The following is a 23352-nucleotide window of genomic DNA, read 5'->3' on the forward strand; positions in this document are numbered from 1 at the left end:
ACTTGGTCTAAAGAAATCCACTTAGAATTAAAGAATTTGGAGTCTGAATTCTGATTGGCATTCACCGTCCTTCCCCATAAAAATGCCTCCCAAGCTTTCTCCATTTCAACAGTATCATTTAGGGTAGAGTGGGAGGTATAATTGTGTTGCTGCTATTGCTAAACTGTTGGGAGTCAGAAATCCTGCTGAACTCCTGCAAATCAAACAGATCTACCAGCAGATTCACATCTACCTTCTGGACACCCTGGATATAGACGTACAAACAATTAAAGGAACCAGTTGAGAAGAAGTAAATTGCAATTACGAGCTCCGTTTAGGTAGAAACCTGCAAAAATCAATCTCAGCAGTCTACCAAAAGAAAAGAAAAAGTAATGCTTTCTTTGAACAGTAACTCATAGAATTAATTGCCACTAACTTTGGCTTCAGTTTTGTTCAGTGGAACTTCCATGCATGAAGTTTTATATTGTGTTTCAGAGCAGGGTATCTGGCACTCGCCTCTGTGATGCTCAGGGCAAGTCCTTTAAAACACAAGTTCTGGCATGAGGTTCTTTAGCTTAATCTGGCAGGCAGCTTCTCAATGACGCTTCAGAGTCATCATGTCTAGGTCAGATATTAGGTGAGCCTGTTTTACATTCCCATTTTAGAGAAGATTTAGAAGCAAGCACAATTTTATGGATTCACCATAAAAAGTACCTAAAACCTTTAAAAGAAGTGACATGAGTATTAAACTCCATCTGAAAGATAAACATACAAGGAAAGTGTCATGAAATGAAATTACTTTGCCTTTATTGTTCTTTATTGTCTGCGTATTGACCATGAAACTGAACTGCTCTCTGCAGCGTGTTCAATTTGCTCCTGGAAAGTTCCTTAAATCAAATTTAAAATGTTTTAGGATTTCTCAGGAGAAGAAATAAAAATAAATAGCATAGCAAAACTGCTTGGAAGTATCCAGTCAACAGTCATCAGATCTGACAGACGAAACAAGACATCTAGAAAACAATGAATACTGTATGTCCCCTCTTTTTCACTTCTGCTATTTATTTCAGCTGTTTACCAGCATAGGTTTGCACATATCTATGGATGGATGGATGGATGGATGGATGGATATATTCAGAGTTGTATGAATGCATGCAGGCTTCCATATTCAAGAGGAGGAAGCAATAAATGAATGAAGAACATGCAGGAGCTACCCTTTCCATTAACTGAACAGAGAAGCTCATGCAAGGATTGGGGTAGATGGTCCATATTTGTCCAGTGGCCAGAAGAGATGGTTGGCTTACAGCATATATGCTACACTGCACAACAGCTGACATGCATGCAATGTGTGACTGCTTTTATCAACTCAAGAACTATCTACCTGCACGCACAGTATGAAAATGGAACTCTCTGTCATAGTAATAGGTCAACTCCAAAACGTACTTGCAAAAGATACTTGTGGCTGATCCAGGAACTCCTAACTCATAGAAGGAGATGAGTCTCATGGAGGGACTTGAGAGATAGCAACCAAGTTCTTAATTACTTGTTCTAGGAATGGACAGATGTGTCAATTTTGGACACTCAGTTTGAAATTTTCTGAGTCTAAAATTTGTTTAATTCCCAATACTGCATTTTTAAACACGTACTTCCTCAGTGCAGAATGTCAGATGCATTTCTGTCTGTGAAAAGTTTCTCATGAATGGCCATTGCTTTCTCTTGGTGATAAGGCATTGTGGGTATGCAACTCACACCCAGGACTGGTATCCCTTGGAAGGTCAGTGGAGACCATCTTGCCATTTTGTAATTTTTGTGTTTTTGTGCAGATACATAGATAAAGCAGAGATAGAGGCTAGCAGCAGGCAAATTTCTCAATTTCATGCTCTCTTGCCTTCATATTTTTAAACTCTTGTGTTCTTTCTATACTTCAAATGAAGAAATTTGCAGATTTCTGTAAGTTCTCCTAAAAACATTTCCTGTACTAAAAACAAGCAAAGCAAAGCAAAGCAAAGCAAAGCAAAGCAGAGCAAGCTAGGTGCTGAAGAAAAGGCATCAATATTTTTTCTTTACTTTTTAACAAAGGACTGCCTTTATGAGGAATGCTTTCATTATATAGGAGTGCTCCATCCATACTAGTCTGGGGAGGCCAGCCCTCCCATGAGGCAGGAGGGATCCCTGGCCTCAGGCAGCAGAGTGGGAGGAGAGGCAAACTGCACGCTTCTCCCAGCTCTGCTAAGAAGATCTCCTCCAACACCAGGCCAGGCACTTGAACCTGGCCAGCTCTTTGCAGAGACTTCCCAGCCCCTTTTGCTGGCCAGCCTTTTCAGATAGCCTACCTGCCCCCTGGGTCATTTAAAAATGGTGGCAGGAGAAGAACAGTGGCAGATGGGGAGGAACTGGGGTGGGCGACCGCAGCAACGGGACATGATGACATGTTTGTGATCTCCTGCCTCAGGCAGTGGGAGGGTTTGCAGAAGCCAAACCATATGGACTCACATTCCAGTAAAATCCAAGACAAGCCTCAGCTTTAAGCAATGCAATTAGTATAACATGCCATTCGGGTCTTTAACATCTGATTTTCTATGCAGAAGGAACTTTTATATGGAAAAACATTCTATTGTGGAAACCCCATCTGCGTTATGAAGGGCTATATTCCAGACAAAAGTTTGTCACTCTAGTCAGAACTAGGCCCCCAACTCGTGTTTCAGAGGACATGAAAGCATTTTAATGGCTTATTAAATTGAAGTTACTGTGCAAACATGACCTCAGAGACCTCTCTTAGTGCCGTAGCCTTGTCTATTTTACTGTTTGGACTACTCACAAAACTTCTGATTTTCTATTTCTGTGCCAGAAAGTTCTGAAAGAAATAAAGGGGACTTTACCCCACAAAACCATTATTTGCCTGCATATAAATTAGAAGCAATCAATTGCACTAAGCAGTGTCAAGTTCATTTGAAAGGAAATGGATTAAATTGTTGAGATTTTCAAAGAAACAGATTTACAGTTTGTCCCTTTGCAATTTCCTTCCAAACAAAGAGCTTTTGCTTCTATCTGATAGTGCTGCTCCTCTTTTCGCAGCACTAATGGCTAACTTCTTTGTTATGTTTTAAGTAGATGTGTTATGTTTTTCCCTTAAAAAATCCTAATAAATCAGGGAAGCTGTAGCTTCTTATAATTCCTCATACTATCCATATCTACTGCACCTGATGAGATGTCTGTTTTTCTCCAGCTGCAGTGGACAACTGGTTAGTTTTCTTGTGCATTTACTGCCATCAAGTGGTCCTCTGGGATATTGCACTCAGGTAGACGCAGGACTTAACATCTGTTTCACAATACTCACGTTACTGCCAAGCAGGCCCAATTGCCCCAGGTGGGTAGGTGGGTGGTCCCTTGCTTGTGCGGCTTTGACCAGCAGTGACGTTATTCACCCACCCCTTTTACTGTTTGTTTGATGAGCCACACAAGTACTCAGGCTAAGTGCTCCAGTGGAGGAAGAGCTCTTCAGAAATCTTAGAGAGAGAAATAAAGTTCAGAACTGTAAGGTCATGAGTAATGATGCATGGCACTTAGTGGTGTGATGGAAGGAATTGTGGGGTGGGGTGGGGGTCTCTGATTACTGTGAACATCTAATAGGCCTGCAGCTGAACTGCTTCATCAAAGGAAGGGAGACACACGGATAACATTTGAGCAGCAATTGCAGGGTGGTTAGAAAAGAAGTAGGGGATGTGTAATCAGTCCCACTGTTAGAGTTGAAGGCAGGACTGCTTTCTTTCTCTCTGGGCCTCATTACCAATCGGATATGTCGGAACACAGTGCATGATGTGCCTTGGTACCACTTTCAGTCTCTCCTATTGCCTGCATGGCAAATGGGAGTCTGACAAGCCTCCACTGCAAAAAGCAAGGCATGGTGGTGGAGATTTCCACTGCAATTCCTGACATCCTGCGTTTTATCTAGAGGGCATTTTTTGACCATCGAGAGTTAGTGCTGGAGAGGGAAGGAGGTTGGGGCACTAAGTGGAATTGATGGAAGTCCATAGCCCAGGACTCCTCTTCTCCCTGCCCCTGGGCATGCCCACTTCACCCCTTCCAAGTCCAGTTGTGACCCGGAGGGAACAGCCAGAGTGGTTCTTTCCATACCACCTGCCAGGCCTTCAGAGTGTGAGCACTGGGGCTGAAGGATGTCAGTGCTCAGTTGGAGAAATATCCTATGGTTTCCCAGACAATGTTAGGAGGGCATTAGAATTAAATCCTAAAAATACTTTGTGTAGGGGCCCACTTCTCACAAAATGCAGCTTTCCAAAGCAGGGGTTTCAGATTCTGAATATCAACTGGAAGAAGAAGCAGGGTCAGAATGTTTAGCTGGATTACCAAACAAGTTATGTGACTGGTGAGAACTGAACCACCTCTGATTTGGCAGGAAACATGTTGGAACATGGAAGGCCAGATGAGAAGGGGTGTGGCTTTATCAGCCCCGGGGTTAAGACAATTGGGACAGACAAATTAAGCAACATTCAGTGTTTCCTCCATTTAGCCCACAAACAGTGCAAACCTCCCTGAGGGTGGAGCAAGCTCCATTTGGGGAAAAGGGAGGAGGGAAATTATTTTTGGAATCCTGGTATGAGCAAACTGGGGAGTCTAGATGGATGTCTCTGGCTAACCATCTTTAATATAATAAAGATTGTGGTAAGAAGTCATTCATCATAATCTACCGGGAAGAATAGAGGCTGGGAGAGAGAGATACCAGCTCACAACACTTTGAATAATAAAAATGAAAGCATGACACCCCCTCATCCCAACTCTCTTTTGTGGTGGCATTGACCCAAATAGCAGGAAAAAACAGCTCCTTCCTGCTACTGTTGCTTGCAGAATTTCCACTTGGGTAAGAGCAAGGAGTACCTCTCCATATTCCATCAGCATCTCATCATTACCAAGGTCTTTTTGTGTTATCAACACAATAAAACCAATGAAGCCATGCACTGTGGTGAGCTCAAAGGATACCAGGTCAGAGCTGATTTATTGGTGTGGATCAGCACAGCTGCCAGAATGACTGGGCTCTCCTTGGGTTGCCATGATGAGGCACCAATACTCTTCACCACTGTCATAGGAGACACCAGCCTCCCCAGAGCCTAAATCCAGGATTGGGCCTCCTCTAGGCCAGGCAATTCTCAGTTGTGGCATTCAGGGTGAAACCACAGATCAGCTAGATCAGCTAAATTTCCCACCCCCGCCCCAATCTTCATCTACATGACATCATGTTGTTAACTTTAGATGCAGATGATCAGGAACAGGTAAAAGGATACCATAGCCACCCTTATTTAAAACATAATTTATAATCTGGATGAAGACAACCAAGAAGCTACAAGGAAAGGTCCCTTTGGAAGGGTCCCTCCTTCAAAGTTTTTCAGTCTCTTACATCTGTAACTTCAAAGGATCAAAGTAATTATGACCATCATCCGCAACAGAGCAACAACTGGCCTTTGTGGAGTCCACAATGCTGGCAAATATATATATTACTCAGGCAATATCTTTACTACCCTCCTCGTGCAAAAAGGAAGTGGGCCCCTTCAGTGAGTCTACCTTCTTGCCACCATTGTCAGTTTCTTACCCTCTGTCTCTTCATTGCTAGCTGTTGCTTGTTGGGTAGAGAGCCAAGTAGGGCCAGGTAGGAATGGAATCCGCTGCTCCTCCTCCTCACCTTCACCTTTGCCGGGCCAAGAGCAAGATTCGGGTGAAGGTGCAGCACATTTCAATGATGAAGGGGGAGCAGGTCCAAAGGGTGCTTGGCAGGTCCCCAACCATGACAATTCCTGATGCAGGCTCTGCTTAGAGAAGAAAATCCTTGCCACTCAAGAAGCACGATGTGTTCTCCTTTCATTAAATTGCTGTGAATCACTTGGACATTTTTGTGCCATCATGAAGGTGCCCAACAGCTAAAAATATTCACAAATGCACCTCAAGACCCCCTTTACTAGTTCCATTTACAGGGCTGATTCACAAGGAACACTTGTTCATTTTAAGAGCTCTTCATTCCAGCTTACGTCAAGATTCTCTATCAGAAGAAGAGCTCCTGGACTAATATTTCACATTAATAGCTAGGCAATTAACCAGCTCCCAGTGTGCACCAGCAATCATTTCTGGAGTTCTCTGAGAAGTTCAGTTCTATATTTATTCATTATTTGTGAAGGGGCAACAAGAGCTAAGGCTTCCAGCCTCTTAGGCTTTCTCAAAGAAATGGAAGACGGAGCTCATTCAGCTTTGTAGGCGTCTGTCTCCCTCAAGGAGGTTTTGGAGAGCAGGATTCTACCCAGGAGGGAGTGAAGAACAGCTCTCAGCCCAGTGACAGTGATATCATGGCGCAATCCAGTTGTTTTTAGATTTTAAAAAGGAAAGCGAATCAGAAGCAGCTCATCCTTCTGGAACTATGGAAAAATCAACATGTTGCCTTGTTCAGGAGGTAGGATTATAAAACAAAAATGTAGTCAATCTCTTGCTGTCGCCAACTTTAATGATTCCTCTTTTGTTATTTTAGTTAGACAAGCTCATTATTTCGGCAGAGCTTTGGTTTCGGGGGAGCTGAGTTTCTCTGCTCAAAGCTCTGATGAGCTTTCATCTGTGTTCACTGAAGTATGACCTTCCTGTGTGTGTGGAGAGTCACTGCTATTCACTGAATCACTAAATCAAACTGGAGATGACCCATCCAGACCCTTGCTTAAGAGACTGTACTTTTCGATGTAGCCTTTGTCCTAAAAGAAAATCACCTCCATTTTCAATCCCTTTGCAGCCGGGGAAAGGCTTGTTAAAATCCAATCCTGACATTTCCCCAAGACACAGCATGTTGCATTTTCTTCCGGTATCAGGACCCAAGCCTGGGGAGGAGAAAGAACATGCTTTAAGCAGAGCCTGGAGATCAAGAAATCCAAGCTTCCAGGCCAGGCTGCACCCATACGAAACATGAATTGTCCAAACTGCAGGTCATTACTGGCGATACTGTATCTGTCAACTACCTACTTACTACCCTGATTATTGTGGGACTTGCTGGAGCCAATCCGGGGCAGAGTTAGAGCAGAGCAACCTCAGCAGGAGTGAATTGCTGGCCCAGGTTCTTCTCCAGAACATAGAGACTGGGTTCAGACAACACAATAATGCACACTCGAGGGTTGAGTATGGATTGCTGTAGAACCATGGGTTATTATGTTGTCTGTACGCAGCTGCACAAACAAGCCATGCCTTATTCAGCACAAGTAATCCACCAAGAAAAGCTATGGTTTGTGAATTTGCTTGGGTGGTTCAACATGGCTTGTCATCTCAGCCGGCTTCAAGCCGCAGGGCAACCCACACATCAACTGCAACCCTCAGTTCAGCCTATGCTCAACCCATGCTCAACCCTTGAATGTGGGTTATCTGGGTTGTCTGAACCCAGTTTCTGAGTTCTAGGGGACAGCCTGGCCCAGCAGTTCACTGCTATGCTTGGCACTGCCCTAACAAGTATGCAATTAAACTAGAATGTGTAATTGGAGAGATAGTTGTGATTTTCTCTATCATACGCACCTTCAAGCACCACCAGTCCTGGAGTTCCTTGTGCACATGATGGTGGAAGTAGCAAAGCCCCATAATTGGTTGGTTTGAGAAAGGCAGGATAGAAATAAGGATTTTAATAACCTGGAATAGTTGATCCCAGAGATAGTAAGAGCCTGTACTGATAGCTGGATTTACGGGTTGGAAATATCTGTAAGTCCATGGCTGCGTTCACACACTGTAGCAACCCATCTTGTGAATCAGCTGGACAGTGTGAGTTGTCCTCCTTGTCCTTCTCCTTTGGTCCTCCAGCTAAAGTCCCCCTGTCCCCTCTCCTTGTTTCCCCCCCTTGTTTTCAATACCATGAAGAAAACTGAGATAACCAGAATTACAGATGTGGCATCTTCTTTTGACTGAATCAAACTGAATTAAATGGCAATCTGAATCAGTGAGAAAAGCCAAAGTTTTCTAAATGTTCATGAATCTTTAAGCTATTTCCACTTGTGCTAAAGTACCTAGAGCCCTCTTTAAGTGCAAAGGAACTATTTGTGAACAAAGTGATGAGATTATGCTATTAAGCCTTGCTTATGGGTTGTGAGTTTTGCTCCTGAATTATGGTCAGAGAAGGGCTTGTGAGCAGAACACAGCTATAAGCAGATAGCCAGGAAGTATCGGATTGAATGTAGTTGGAAGGTATTTTACAATATTAAAAAGCCCTTGAGATGTGAACCTTTGCATTTAACCTAAGATAGAAGGAAAGTGGGATTATTTTTCAATATCTGCTTTTCTTCCAGTGCTGTTGTTTCCATTATCAACATCATACTTGTCTGCAACTTCGAGGACTAGGAACGTATTGTCCTTTGTAAATTTCATGATTTCGAACACTGATACAGACTGTGCACAGAAGGTACAACAGAGAGGGAGCTAAAGGAAGCCAATCAGTCTTCCAGCTTTTTGGAGCAGGCCAAGTCTTTCGCCCATCTGACTCAGGCAATATACAATCTAGGGAAGTCTGTGGCAAATGATGATGAACGAAGGCTGTCAGATGCATTATGGGACACCAATCTGATGCTTATGGTAGTCTAGTAATATCAGCATAGGCCCCAACCACACTCAGAAGAAACTTCACAAAAAGCAGGAGCACTACATGATCTGATTCATGGTCTTTTTTTAAAGGTCCAGACTTATGACCTAAAATCATAACAGATCATGATGATGCAGTAAAAAGGCCAGAAAAGAAAGCTTTGAAGTGAATTGCTCCATCTATAACATGCTGAGCTGCACGAATAAAACAAAATCCAAACACCAACAAGATCATACATTTATCAGGACCCACCAAAAAAATTACATAATAGCTAGTTTTGTAGGACTGCTCTTTGCTTTAGGCTGGATGGAAAATAAAGCAAAGATGACCCCAAAAGGGAGATGTGTGGTGGTGTAATTTCAGAAATACAGGAAATGTATTTGCTTCCTTATTCATTAGAGTGCTTCCGTGGGATTTGAGCTGTGTAACGTCCATGTGAGTAGGCTCCCATGACAAAGCTTTGCACAAGTCCCAGTAAATTATGTCTGCTACTCAGTGTTCTGGCGTTGGATTGTTCTTCAGCCTATATACATTAAACACACAATTATTTCTGTGCCAATGTATGTGTTCAGATTCTCCCTTTTGGAAGTCACGGGAGCTAAAGCATCTATTAAGACCTTTGGCTGTAATCTTTCTGGATCACTTGATCCAAAACATTGGCATTTAAATCATGGCAGCTAAGGGGAGAGCATTTCAATGTGAACATCAAACCACAAGTTGGAATTATAAAGCCAACAACTATCTTGTAAAAAGTACAAAAAGAACCTCTCCTTATAACTTCTCTAAACTTAACACAAACATGCCATTGTGAGTCCCATCATGCAGCCAGTGTTCCTTTTACAAGTTTATTTGTTACAGAAGGCAACTGTAGAAGATCCAATTCAACTGATGCTAAATTCAGCTGAGAGCCAGTGTGGTGTAGTGGTTAAGAGCATGGGACTGGGACTCAGGCGATCTGGGTTCTAGTCCCCACTCAGCCATGCAGCCAACTGGGTGACTTTGGCCCAGTCAAAGACTCTCAGCCCAACCTACCTCCAGGACTGTTGTTGTGGGGATAAGATGAAGGAGGAGAATGATGGTAAGCTGCCTTGAGCCCTTTGTAGGAAAAAGGCAGGATATAAATCGGGAAAAAAAAATTCTCTGAAGGGGCTCTTGGATCAAGCCAAGATTTCATGCATGGTCTAATACATGCTTGGAGGTCCTTCATAATTCCAGAGGAAAATCTGTTCTTGGCCTACTGTAAGATCTTCATATGCAACCCTTCCTTCCACTGAAGAATCAGGGTGCTGGAGACGGCAGTAGTTGTGTGGGGTTTGTATACTGGGTTTTCTAAACTCCTAACAGACTGTATTAGGGTCTCTTCCTGAAGGACCGGCCCTGCTTTTCTATTTGAAGTGCCAGTGAACACCAGGAATCTCTGTTTGGAGCTAATAACTGGCCTCCACTTCCTTAGCAGATCCCACCGTGCTGACAGCTATCCTGGGCCTCCCCTACCAAGTGGCCTCCAGGGTTCCAATTTAATTTCCCATAACCCCCTGGAGTGACACCACACTGGGCACACTGGGCATTGTGGGAAATCAAAACAGGATCTCCCAGTGCCAGCAAGGAATAAGGTGATCCACCAGACCCATTTGCCCGGGCTCCACTAACACTTGGGGATGGCCATGTCTTAGAATAATATTATGCTACTTTCTCCTTGCTGGGGTGGCTAACCGCGGGCCTTCAGACTGTCAAACATCCTTGGAAGTGGTCACTTCAGACCTCTGCCAAGTATGATTTATCCTTGTAGGCCACTGGGGGAGAGAAAGAGAGAAGATGGTGACAGAGAGGGAAGGAAAAGGACTAAAGTAGTTATGGAACAATGTGAAGTTATGTGAAGATATACAAGGTGTGGGCTTGCCCACTTTTGGCTTTGGCCTGTCCAGTGTTAACATGCAGGATTACTCCCAAGGAATGTAGCCCTTGGCAGAAAAAAAGAAGATTTTATCTCCCGGCTCTAAGCCAAGAATCCATAGGATACTGAACTTTCTCTTCCATACTTGCCAAATTGATAGCTTTCTTGTAGAAAGAAGAGTATCAAACAATGCCCACTAGAAAGGCCAACTTTCAGACTGTAAGCTAACCTCACTCCTCATTTGCCCACATAGCGGCTTACTATTATGAGGCATAACAGTACTATCTGAGTAGTAGTGTTACTACCTGAAGCATTTATTTAACACTTGCAATTCTCCACTCATGGTTGTTTATGGGTTCTTTAAGGGACATTATCACCCTTCCGACTTGCTTCTTTTTAAACAGCACTTTTAGCAAGTGTTTCTAGAGCAGGGAGGGCACAGTATTATTTGTGAAAGCAAAAAGAAGCAGCAGCTTTTTCCCACTTACATAATTTTACTATTCTGCTATACCACAGCGCCACCTAAAGGTGATGTGGTAGAAAAACAGAAAATGAAATAGACCCCAGAATCCAGAGAGCTGCTGCTAATCAGATATACGTCATTCATTTATTCATTCATTCATTCATTGCATTTGTATGCCATCCCATAGCTGAAGGCTCTCTGGACAGCTCACAATGCGATACAAATATATATAAAATACAGATGAAATAAATAGCAAACAAACCATAAAACATAGTAAAATACAATATAAATAATGGGGGACCTTGTGGTCCCAGTATCAGTGGGGAGGGGTATCCATTCCAGTTTCAGTCTGAACTTTTAAGGAGCTATCCAGGATGCTATCCCAAAATAGATTCTAATTAGCTGGTGCAGGCATAAGATTCTAATTAGCTGGTGCAGTTGTCAGCTTTTTGTCTAAACATGCCCAGAATTGCATCTTTCATGGACTTAATTCATAGAACTCATGAGTTCTACTCATCTTAAATAGTACAGTGGTAGCTCGGTTCACAAACGCCTTGGGTCATGAACAAATCGGGTCACAAACAAAAATTTTGACTTGGGTCGCAAACTCCCTTTGGGTGGTGACCAAGATTGCAGCCATCTTCCCCCCACCCGCTCCCCCGAGTGGGGAGATGGCCATGATCGCAGCTGCTTTCGTGCAGGGAAGGCATGCATGATAAGAGGCGCGCTGCTGCAGGAAAGACAGGTGCAGCACAGTAGAGCCGCGGGGGAGATAGCCGAGATTGCGCCTGTCTTTCCTGCAGGAGCGTGCCTCTGATCCCGCATGCCTTTCCTGCACGAATGAGACTGTGATCATGGCCATCACCCCACCCCCGAGTGGGGAGATGGCCGTGGTCGTTCTGGGAGGGGGGGGAGATTGCCAAGATTGTGCCCATCTCTCCCTCCCCCAGTGTGGTTTGTGCCCGTCTCTTTCTTCACCAGTGCATCCACGATCACACCCATCTCTCCCCCTCACCCCCCAGCACGCCGGGATGATGAGCACCTGTAGGGATGACAGGTGTATGCAGGGATGACAGGTGTGATCTCAGTCATGCTGGGGGGGGGGACACAGGGAGATGGCTGCACTTGTCTTTGGGGTGGGAGGGGGAGATGGCCACGATCTTTGTTGTTGTCACTTTGCTTCACATTTTTCTGATTTAAAAATGGTTACAGAACAGATTAACCTTATTTCCATTGAACCTTATGGGGAAATTTAACTTGACTCACGACCAATTAGGGTCACAACCAGAGTCCTGGAATGGATTAGGCTTGTGAGCCAAGGTACCACTGTACTGAAGAAGCTTTCATTCATTCATCATACTAAGCATTCCAATAGGTTTGTGGTAACCTGCATATTAAAAAAGGGACAGGAATCCGGGCCTCAAAAATGGTATGTTCAAAATGCTTTTGTACTCTTCCCAATTGTCATCTGCTCTGTCTTGTAAAAAGTGTCATATTCTCTTGCAAGGTGATAAGTTGTCTGTGTACAGCTAAGCAACAGTCGTACTGCAAACGGTTGAGGAACCACATTTCTAGGAATCTGACCCAAAATAACTTTTCTGTGTTTTGTGAACCCTTTTTTTACAACTTTCAGGAATTGTGCACAAATTACAACAAAAAGGTCAACGCTGATGTAAAACACATCGATGTATGCAACGTATTAAAATATCTCTGCTCTGTCCTACAGCCTGTGAATAGCACGAATATACCAAATTTTGCGTAAAGTTCTGTAAATTGTGGCAGATGGCACACTTTTTGAAAGTAAGTGAAAAATCTGATGGAACAGTTGATGCCTAACCATCACCAAAACACACACCCAGCAGCTGGAACAAAATCTGCACATCACTGGGGAGGATTTGATGCTCTAATGCAAAATGTACAGTCATGAGGCAGCTACAGAACAACAATGCCTGAAGTTCAACATCTGACAGACGTTGTAAATTCAAAAAGCTCTTTTATGTGACTTAAAATACAAGTGCCAAAACAGCCAAGTTTTCCTCACCTTGGTGCCTTCCAGATATTTCAGACCACAGTTCCCAGCATTCTTGACCACTGCCGAAAATAACTGGAGTGCATGAGGTTGAAGAAGCCTGATTTAAATACATTGCTTTTCTTATGTGTTTTACAGCTGCCCTCCCTTGGACACTGGAGTAATTCCACTATACATAAATAAAGATACTCAAGATTTTGTGAACAGAGCAATGAGATTACACCATTAAGCCTGGCTTGTTGGCTGTGAGCTTTGCTCCTGCATGACCTCTTTGAATTGCAGTTGGGCCCACGTCTGAGAGGAGCTTGTGAGCAGAACACTCCTATAAATAGATCATCCAGCAATGTGATTGATTGCAGTCACATTCATTCTACCATGCGCATGTGCGTGTGTATAAAGCCCCTTAATATTTAGACTGAAGAAAAAGGGAGGTTGTTTTTCAACTGCCTTTGTTCCAATTCTATTTCTGTTATCAATACCATACTTATCTGCAACGTTGAGGCCTAGAAACTTATTTTTCTATAAAAATCTTGTTGTAACATTGACACAGGCTGCATATAATTGTCACAGAGGTGATGGGCAATTTATGTAGCATATCTGTATTATTTATAGGAAAACCACAAAAAAACTTTATTTATGGTATTAAGTTCTGCACTTGAAGGGATTCGTGCATTAAGCATTGGTTTGTACTGTTTGTTTTCCATACTCTGTGCATTTGCACATAGATATGGAGGATCATGTGCTCTATTGTCTAGCTTTCTTTGGAAGCCTATTACTGGGCGCAATTGGAGCTGCTCTCTCCATTGCGGTGCATAAGACTTTGGCTATTCTTATGCCCAAATTCACTACTCCCTTTCCCTGTAGGATTCAGTGTAAATGCCTCCTGCAGAATTCCATCATGTCATGTTCTTGCGAATGCAACCCATCCCTTGTCAGCAACCCATCATCCAGAAAGCGTAGCCCAAATTCCCAGAATCCAAGTATTTCCTCTTGGCACCACCTTCCTAGGCAGGCATTCACCAAGAATATTTTTCTTTTCCTTTCCATTCACCTTCCAAGCACTGAGGATGGAGGAGAAGACTGCTGAGCCCCAAAGTCCTTGAGTTTCACAGTCAGTACTTGGATGTGCAAACACTGACTTCATCACATGTAGGTAATGCACATTTATGTCCTCTCAGCCATCATGGAAGGCAGGGGAAGATGTATGGAACTTCCCAGACTGTGTCCTATCCAGATACTGACCAGCTTAGAGCTCCTTAGTTTCACCAAGGAGGTAGTATCACCTGCTGCAGGACCATGCCCTTGGTCCACAGTCTAAGAATCTAAGTAACCCATGAAAGACAGCGATAATGGGTTACATGGCCCACAAAGTAGAATAATGCAGGAAATCTGCAAGCTTAAGGCTGGCTTAAATAGACCAAGGGTTGGTGCACTGGAAACTTGAGGGATCTATTTTGGTGTTTCCTTAGAAGTCTGGGATCCACAAGCTGGAGCCAAGTGGCCTCAAAAGTGTATTCCAGAAATCAGAAAAGTTCACCTCTGAGTACATCTTGGAGAGAAAAGAGACATGAATGTAAAGTCGTATCTAGCTGCCTCTTTTTTGTTCATTTTTACTCTAAAGTAGGTGCAGGGGACACATCTGGATCAGGGTCCTCTCAGGACAGACTGCTGGGCTTTCAGGGTTTGTTTGTTTTTGTTTTTCATTCATATCCCAGAACAGACACAAGGAAGCCAATCTGGATTAGCCCCCTCTCCATCTATCCTGGAGTAAAATAATTTAAAAAGACATAGCCACCAGCTACAGGTTGTACCCTAAGTTCCATTCATTTCAATGAGTTTCCTTTCAGATTCATACTGAAACAATCCTACATTTTTAAGTATAAAATCTGTTGGTCCTAAAGCCTAGAAGTGTTCTTAGAAGCAAAACCCATCTCACATTCCTTTCACACAAAATCCATTCCAGATCTCCATCACCACCACACCACGGCTTCTTAATTTCAGCAGCTTTTTTTTTGGGGGGGGGGGTGGATACTATTGTTTTTAGGAACTGCTGTAAATCACTAGGACATCTACTAACATCCCAATCTCCCTTCTGAGCACTTGCACACACGAGGGTGAACACACAGTGTGGACAAAACAAAGTCTTCTGACTTAGTAGCAATACAAACTCGGACACACTTTGTAGCAGAAAGCATTTTAGGGTTTATTTTTATTTAAATAAAAATTATAATTTATACCAAGGCCCCCACCCCTCCCATTTTTCTTAAACAAACAAGATTCTCTTAAAAAATGTACAGGGCAAATTGTCTCAGTTCAATTTTTCATACAGTACAAGTCTCCTGTCGAACAAAAGTTACACTGCTAATGAATTATTTACAACTTCAAAATATAGACTCAAACTTCAGACATAAAAATTATTTCACACCCATTCTATTTAATGATTAGTAGCAGAAATAAAACATCTGCCGCAATGTACATTATTCATTATAAACTACCAGGTTGGTTTGTTTTCAGGGTTCACAATGCGTACACACCTGTTCCCTCCAAGCTTCCTCACTCCATCTATAGAGCTCATGAACTGGTTTTGCTGGAAATTTGTGTGATGTTGCTACATAATTCACTTATAGGTCAAATTTTGCCTCATGAAACTAACAGTGTACTTACATGTGACAGAACTTCTGCTTCTGGCAATTTAAAGAGGGAACGTACAACGTGATCAGTTTTCATCTGCCTTTATGCTGAGAAAGGTTCTCCAACTTGACCACTATTCTTCAGTAAAAGAAGTTATTCCGTTAAATACAAAGAGAATTCACCAGTAAGCCACAGGTCGAATAACCACATATCAACACAGCAAATTTATGGAGAATTGCTTTAAAAATGCTGTTTAAAAAATAACACTTCACATTAAGTAGCACTACTGAAGTTAAATTCAGTAGGGCTATACCTCAAATCCCATGTAAGGACATGAATCCGAACCAAACTCCATGACTATGGAATAGGCTGACTGAAGCTAAGCATTTCAGGATATAGGAAATAAAATACATTCAGGTACTCAAGCACTTCCTAATTACGTCGAGGGCATTGTAACAAATAACATAACACAAAACATAGCAATTAATTTTACAGTAGTCCTTTGCATAATGTAGTTGGATTTTGCAAAAATATGTATGCCTGTCTTAGTATACATTTGCTTTCTAAAAATCCAGTTCATTAACTTGATATTGGAATGAACTATCTTTGCATTGTAGTTTGCAACACATGTTCTACCTTCACTTTTACCTTTTAATGTTTGCATTGCTGAAAGTGCAGATTATTTTGAACAAATTTGTACTAGTAATATCAAAGCTGGGGGGGAATCTAAATACATCATTTAGATTATTGGTTATATGTAATGATATCTTTATTGTTTCTTTCCGAAAAGGGACGCAGGTAATTGTGGCACTACCATCACATCACAGAAAGGACTTCAAGGAACCACATTCCAGAACAATACTTCGGTCGGTCAGTAGGGGGAGGAGGTAAGACGTGCTGTTACCCGATTTTCACCTGAACCAGATTTTTCATGATCAGAGTGAAGATAAAAATTACATTTGAAAATGATACAAAAATAAGAAAAACAGCCCACTCTGTAAAAAATATAATCTGTTTCTCAAAAAACGAGAACCTCATGAACACCCAAGGGGTTTTTTTAAAAGACAAACTTGATGTACTATGGTTCTGATTTAGCTTAGTAAAAACATTAAGCTAATTTAATGCTTATTTATCCTTCAGCTACTCTTCTTTACTTGCTGGGTTGATGCTTGACAAAGTCCTTATATAAAGAAGTCCAGTCACTATTAAGTAGCCCCATGTTCCTTAAACATGTTCAAAAATGTCTGTAGGCTACTTGCTTCAAAATATATATAAATCACAAATTATCTTGTTTTAAAAAATGAAGCTGCATTGTTTAGGGAAGCACACACATTGCTATTACTGGAACATTTTCCTTTTACACTGTGGAAAGTATGAGAGGCTTCTACTGAGCCTTTCAAATACAGACTCTACTGAAAGTAAACTTCACGTGTGCTTTCCTTGTTTGGGGAAGAGGGGGATTTTCTCAGTGCATGGAAATCCGTTTCTAAAATCCTTTTGGTATTACTTTCCTCACAAATGTAGTCATGGTTTGTCCTAAATCATAAAGCAGGTGAGGAAGTAGTTTTCCATCCTCGATACAGACCCATGTTGACAGAAGCCCTTTTTCCTATGGCATCATGCATTGTTACTAAGATTACCTGACCAACTAATTCCACATTGCATGCAAATTGATGCAACAGAGGCCTGCCAGCCAATTTCTACGCAAGAGATACAAGCTTTTGGATGGAGCAATTGGGAGCAGGGCAACTAGGGCAGGAGCTGAATCCATTTCCACCACAAATCTACATCACTCCCAGTGGGATTCCAGTCATATTTTTACCCTTGCAAACAAATGACCATAAATGCAGTGCAAGAGCAGCTGGGGAGGTAATCTGAAGGCTTCGGGAACTGGCAAGTGCAGAAAGGGTCAGAGATCCCAACATTGCTTCTTTGCTCAAAACTGCACACTCTGAAGCTCCACTTGCTCTTAAAAATAACATAGTCCACTGACACTCCATTACTTGCATTTGCACAGAACATGAGGTCAGGACCTGAAGTTCTGCGAGTCCTTTTTATTTTTTCTTGATTAAAGCTTCCAAATTCAAAGCTTGTTATAGTGAAAGGCAGAGATAGGGTCTGCAAGAAGCAAAAACGATCAGAAACAGAAAATCAATTGGCATGGTTGCAGAAATGCCAAATGTACTAAAATAAGAAGACAAAGGCAGAGATAATTACACAAATTGTGGTGCTAATTCAGCGAAGAAACCTGCATGCCTAGGTGAGCTTTTACAATGCAAAAGATACAAATGTTTACAACTTAAGAACCCCCTCAATATATCAAATATTTCAAAGAAATAACAAAGGATCTTGGTGATACTGTGAAGACAGCATAATGCCACTGTATTATTTCAACATAAGAATAGTAACAACAACAACAACAATTCCTTGAAGTGAAGGTGTGCCACAAACAATGCAAATCATTCAAAAGGTGTTGCTGAAAACAGTGGCTTCACACATTGTGCCAGCAAAGTGCTTCTATATGAGTGGCACACAGGAGGAAGATGGAAAATGAAGGAATGGGCCAACCCTCTGTACGAAGTTTATTCCTCGCAACAGTCTTCCAAAGGTACACATCCTTCAAAAGGTACAGCAATGAATACAAAAGCCTGCTTGAAGCACAACTGCTTGTACTCATACCTTCAATTCATATTTTTTAGATCTCAGCTAGTAAGATAAAAGGTATCTTGAAAGCACGTTACCATTAACCTGTGTAACCAGACCAGGTTGCAGCCTTGCCCCCTGCCCCCCCCGTTGCATGCACAGAAATGCCACTGAAATCGGTAAGACTGGCACATAGTTCCGAACGCAGAACCTGCAGCAGAAGAGGAAGAGAATGTACCGTTGCACCCTGGGATTTCAGGGCGGAAGAAGACAGCTTCATTGGTCTATCCTCAAGCTCGGTTCACCAAGTATCTTCCTAAGCTTTTTAATGTCAATAAAGAAGCATTAAAAGTGCTTAATGTGCAAGGCTAATAGTGATGATAGCACTTTCACTGTCTTTTTCTTTTTTCTTTTTTACAAAAAGCCTTAAAAAACAACAAAAATGAAAGGCATATATAAAATACATTTATGTAACATAAGACATATGCAATGAAGAAAATTATTGCAGAATTGATGAAGGGTGTTCCACCTTTTATTCACTACCAAGCGAGTAAATTCATGAAGTCGCCCCAGGAGAACCAGCAGTGGTGATATACTAGCTTTCACTGGTGGACGCTGCAGATGTTATCTTCGCATACTGGGTGAAAATGGTCTCAAAAGCTTCATCCCTGTGCACCATGGCACCAAACACCAAAGGCTGTGTGGAGGGGGAACGCAAAAACAATTACAATGTGGAAATCCATAGGTGCATTGGTTACAACTGGCAGCACAATCCAGAAATCCAGGACTAAGTTCCATATGATCATTATTTCTTTATTTAAAATGGGTCTTCCCCACTTCAGCCACAAAGGAGCTAAAGGCTCCTGGAGTGGCTTATAGATAATGTAAGAAAAATCCAATTAAATAGTCCCTGCCCTCAGACTTGAAAAGACAGACAAAGAAAGAAAAAGGAGGAAGGAGTGGGGGGGGGGGAGGGAGCAAACTCAGCTCTTTAATCAAAGTGTTCTTATAACAATCAAGTGAGATAGAAAAAGTTTAGCATGAGAAGTAACCAAAAAGGGTTGTTCTCTTAGCAGAGCTGACTGATTAGCTCTTCTTACCATCCCTCCCTCTGCTGCAGCCTGATGGAAAGGGTTCAATGGGGCTTATTCGGAGAAATGATGCCTAGTTGTTATTATATTCCTTCAAATATACTAACCTCCCATATCACCAAACCTCTTCCCTCACTACCAGCAAAACGTACCAAGTTAACTTAATATTCAATTTCTCTTTTTTATCAACACTTACTCCTGATTTTTTTAACATGAGAAACACAACAATGAAAAATTAAACATTTTGCCTTGTGATGAAAACTATGAACATATTACCATACTGCAAATTCCTGCACAGGTGATTGCTGCACTCAATAAACCGTATAGAAAAATATTCCTATTGCTCACGCTAAAGGGCCCCAAAAGCTGACAAGGTCACCATAACATTTATATTTCAGGTAAAAGCACATTTGATACTGTGGGCATTTAGCAGCAAAGTTTTTAAACTGGACTACTTACTTTTTGTGTAGATGGTGTGGATACTGCAATACCCATTCCAGATCCTGGGAGAACAGAGAGCACTTTGTACTGAAACATACAAAAAGGACGAGGGAGTAAGGAACAGGGTTACCTGCTGAACAATCACACTTGTGAAGGTGACATGGAAAAGTTTATATCTGAAACACTGAGAATCGGAAAAACAATATCCTATTACAAAAACTATCCTAAGCAGTAAAGGGATTAATATAAAAACAGTGTGCTAGGATCTATGATGGCCTAGAAACATGCTGTGAAGGCCAGACAGAGGTAATTAGACCCACATTCCAGAATGGTTGCTTTTGTTGTGGAGGTGAAGGAGTGGAGCAAGAAGGTGCTCGCCAAGAGACGAGTTGCCTGTTGTCAAGGGGAAGGGCAGAAGCGCCTGTTCCTCAGCTAAAGCTGTACAAGGGGTCTTAGCCCAGTGTTAGACCACTGACTTTCCATCCAGAAGATCCCAGGTCATCCCCAGAGAGGGCAACAAAAGCTTCTGTCTGAAATCCTGCTGAGAGACAGTGTCCGTTCCACAGAGGGGCTGTGCCCAAGTGGAGACTCAGTCATAGGACTCCGGACAGACTTTGAAAAAGTCACAGTAGCTGGGTGACAGCTGCTGAATGCACAGCCTGAAGACTGGAGATGGTTTGTCCTCTGATCCAGAACATGCCTGCCTGCCATATCCACAAAGCTATGTATAATGCCAACCAGATATTTAGTGTATTAACTCTAAAGAATTCCATCAGTATTACAATTTAATGGTACTAACTACTGAAAGCATGAAGCATTTGCAAAGCAGAAGCTGAATGCTACAGGGACCAAATCAACAGAAAATAAATCAGTTTCTCTCTGATGTAGAGATTTTATACAAAATAAGAAAACTTGGAACCCCTCCATCCACCCTCCCAAGCACCATTGTGTAGCATCTCAGGTAAATCAATGAAGCTACAGCAATAGCAGATTATTACATCAAAGTCAGGCCAGCCTTTCTACTGTTTCTATCAAAGATTCATAAAAATGTTGAACTTTCCACCACAAACAAGATTCATTGTTTGGGAAATGTCAGAGATTCTGTACACATCAATAAAAAGGCACTTAGAGAACACGAGGATGAGTGGATACTGCCAGGTAAACAATACAATTTGCAAAGGAGAGCAATTTGCAAAATACAAAAATTTAATTTGAGCTGCTACAAAATGTCCTGTTTTTCACTGTTCAGTCTCTCAGGCAGCCTGCAGCCTCCTCAGCTTCCCACACTTCAATTAAAGCCCAGGAAGATGACATGAGGTCAGTGGGCTTTTACCAATCAGGAAGTACAGGTAGCCTGGGAGGCTTCAGGGCAATGGAGAGATCCATGAAAGAAAAATACACACACAGCACTGCTGGCCACCTCACAGGGGATCAGGTATGCTCAAACACACCACCCAAATGAATGAAAAATACATTATAAAATGCTCTGAGAATGAGACAGAAAAAGCAGGAGCTTAAGAAAACTGAGCAATTCAGGCACAGCTCCACCTCTTCCTAGAGCAGGATGCCGTGGCTACATTGGGATAGATGCAAAACTGGGCCTGGCCTGCCGACCCAACTGGTGCATTTCAGCGCCAGCGCAAAGAACTGCAAACATCCTTAGGGAAAAAAGCAAGAGAGGTGGCCCTAATTTTGACAAACTGTTGAAAATCTCTCCTCTTCCTAGAAAAATGTGGAGATACTGTCCCCCCACCCTTTTACCCACAAGTTCTCTGCCCAAAACAGCGTGCAGAATTCTGAGAGGCTTTAGTTGTAATGCTCTCAAGTCTCACAATTGTTTTTTAATCTTTATCTACTGTATTTCTTTTTTTTGTCACCTGCCTCAAATTTTCTGGAAGGATGGAATATAAATATTTTGTATGAAATAAAACACTTCCTTTTGGAGATGAAGAGTGTACATCATACCTTAACCCCAATTTTTAAAAAAATCTAATCTAAGGTAAACCAGAATGGTATGATAGAGATTCCTTATTCTAATTTAATTTGGAGAGGGCAGTCCTCTCCAAATTAAGCATTTTTAAGACCTACTTGGTTTTAGTGAAGAAATATATTCAATTTTCTACATAAATGTGCGAGACCTGAGCTCAGTTTGGCTTTACTCTGTCTCTTAGTACTATCAAAACATGTAAATTAACCACTCAATGTATATCTTTTCATATGGAAGCTTTAACCACGAACTGACAGATGTTCATCTTATAAAAAATTAAATGTGAAACAACAAAGAAAACTCAAACATCATGGACATACCTTTTGAATATCTGTAATATCTGTTAGTTTTATAACTTTGTTCCTTTTCGATGAACCAGATTTGGAACTTTCGAAGCATAAGTAACTTAAGAAAAAGAGAAGAAAGAATGTATATGTTATAATTATAGTCATTTGAAAACCAGAATGATTCCAAACTCTGCCACTGCTTTGGGTTTTGAAAAGGTATGTTTTTTCTGGGATTCACCTCCCCACTCTCCTGAAAAATCCTTTTCCATTCTAATAAACTGCAAGCTGCTCTGCCCTATGGAAAGTCTTTTGATTTATAAATACACAAAACTGTAAAACTTCTGAACTGTAAAATCCACTGAATATACACCTGCATGCACCTACCTGGACCCTAAGGTCATCCATTGAGGTCCTTTTCCAGGAGCCACTTTTAAAATAAGTTAAGAGGGTGGACACAAGGGAAAGGGCCTTCTTAACTGTGGCACCCCAGTAATGGGATCAGCACCCCAGGGAGGGATGCCTGCTGCCAACACTATACAGTGGTACCTTGGCTCACAAACACGTCAGCTCACAACCAAATCAGGTAGCAAACAGAGATTTCTGAAAAAATTTGCCTCAGGTCGTGAACTCCGCATCAGGTGATGATCGCGATTGCACCTGTTTCCCCGCCCCCAAGCACACCCGCAATTGTGCCCATCTCCCCCCCAAGCCCGCCCCCGATCACGCCCATCTCCCCCCCCCCCCCGAGGTTGCACTTGTGCAGGGAACATGGGTGCAATCTGGGAGTGGGGGGGGGGAGATGGCAGCGATCTTTGTTGTTCTTTGTCACTTTGCTTTAAATTTTTGTGATTAAAAAAATAGTTACAGAACGGTTTAACCTTATTTACACTGATACTTATGGGGAAGTTTTACTTGGCTCATGACCAATTTGGGTCACGACCAGAGTCCTGGAACGGATTACGTTCAGGAGCCAAGGTACCACTGTATATGTTTCAGTGTCAGATTAAATCCTTTTTATTGTTCTGTTATTTTAATTGTTAAGCATGATTATCTGATTTTATATTGGACTGGTACATGTGGATTGTTGCCAATTTTTGCTATGTATTGTTTATTTTTAATTATCATTATGCTGGTGGACATTTGAATGGCTGCAGAGATATTTTATGATAGGATTGTTTTTTATTGTTGCTTGTTGATATTGTATAATAATTTTATCTGGTTTTATTGGAAACTGTTCTGCGAGCCCCGTGCAAATGAATGGTATGTAAAATTTAAATAAAAATTAATGAATATTTGCATAGAAAAGGCACCAAA

At 41.9% G+C, this 23352-nt stretch overlaps 1 protein-coding gene across 6 annotated transcripts in view; it reads right to left on the minus strand.

The window, feature by feature from the left end:
- Positions 1-15136: 15136 nt before the first annotated feature.
- Positions 15137-23352, minus strand: part of GRAMD4 (GRAM domain containing 4) — a 95225-nt gene continuing 87009 nt past the window's right edge. For 5 of the 6 annotated variants that reach the window (XM_044423511.1, XM_044423513.1, XM_044423510.1 and 2 more), the window contains 3 exons: positions 22072-22156; positions 19783-19851; positions 15137-18929 (listed from right to left, as the gene is read on the minus strand). In XM_044423511.1, the coding sequence (XP_044279446.1) occupies positions 18828-18929; positions 19783-19851; positions 22072-22156 (256 nt within the window). In that variant the 3' untranslated portion in view covers positions 15137-18827. The remainder of the gene's footprint in view (positions 18930-19782; positions 19852-22071; positions 22157-23352) is intronic. The other variant, XR_006414026.1, reaches the window with a different exon arrangement.

The sequence above is a fragment of the Varanus komodoensis genome, unplaced genomic scaffold (genome assembly GCF_004798865.1).
Source record: "Varanus komodoensis strain SLA01 unplaced genomic scaffold, ASM479886v1 scaffold13_3, whole genome shotgun sequence".
Taxonomy (NCBI): domain Eukaryota; kingdom Metazoa; phylum Chordata; class Lepidosauria; order Squamata; family Varanidae; genus Varanus; species Varanus komodoensis.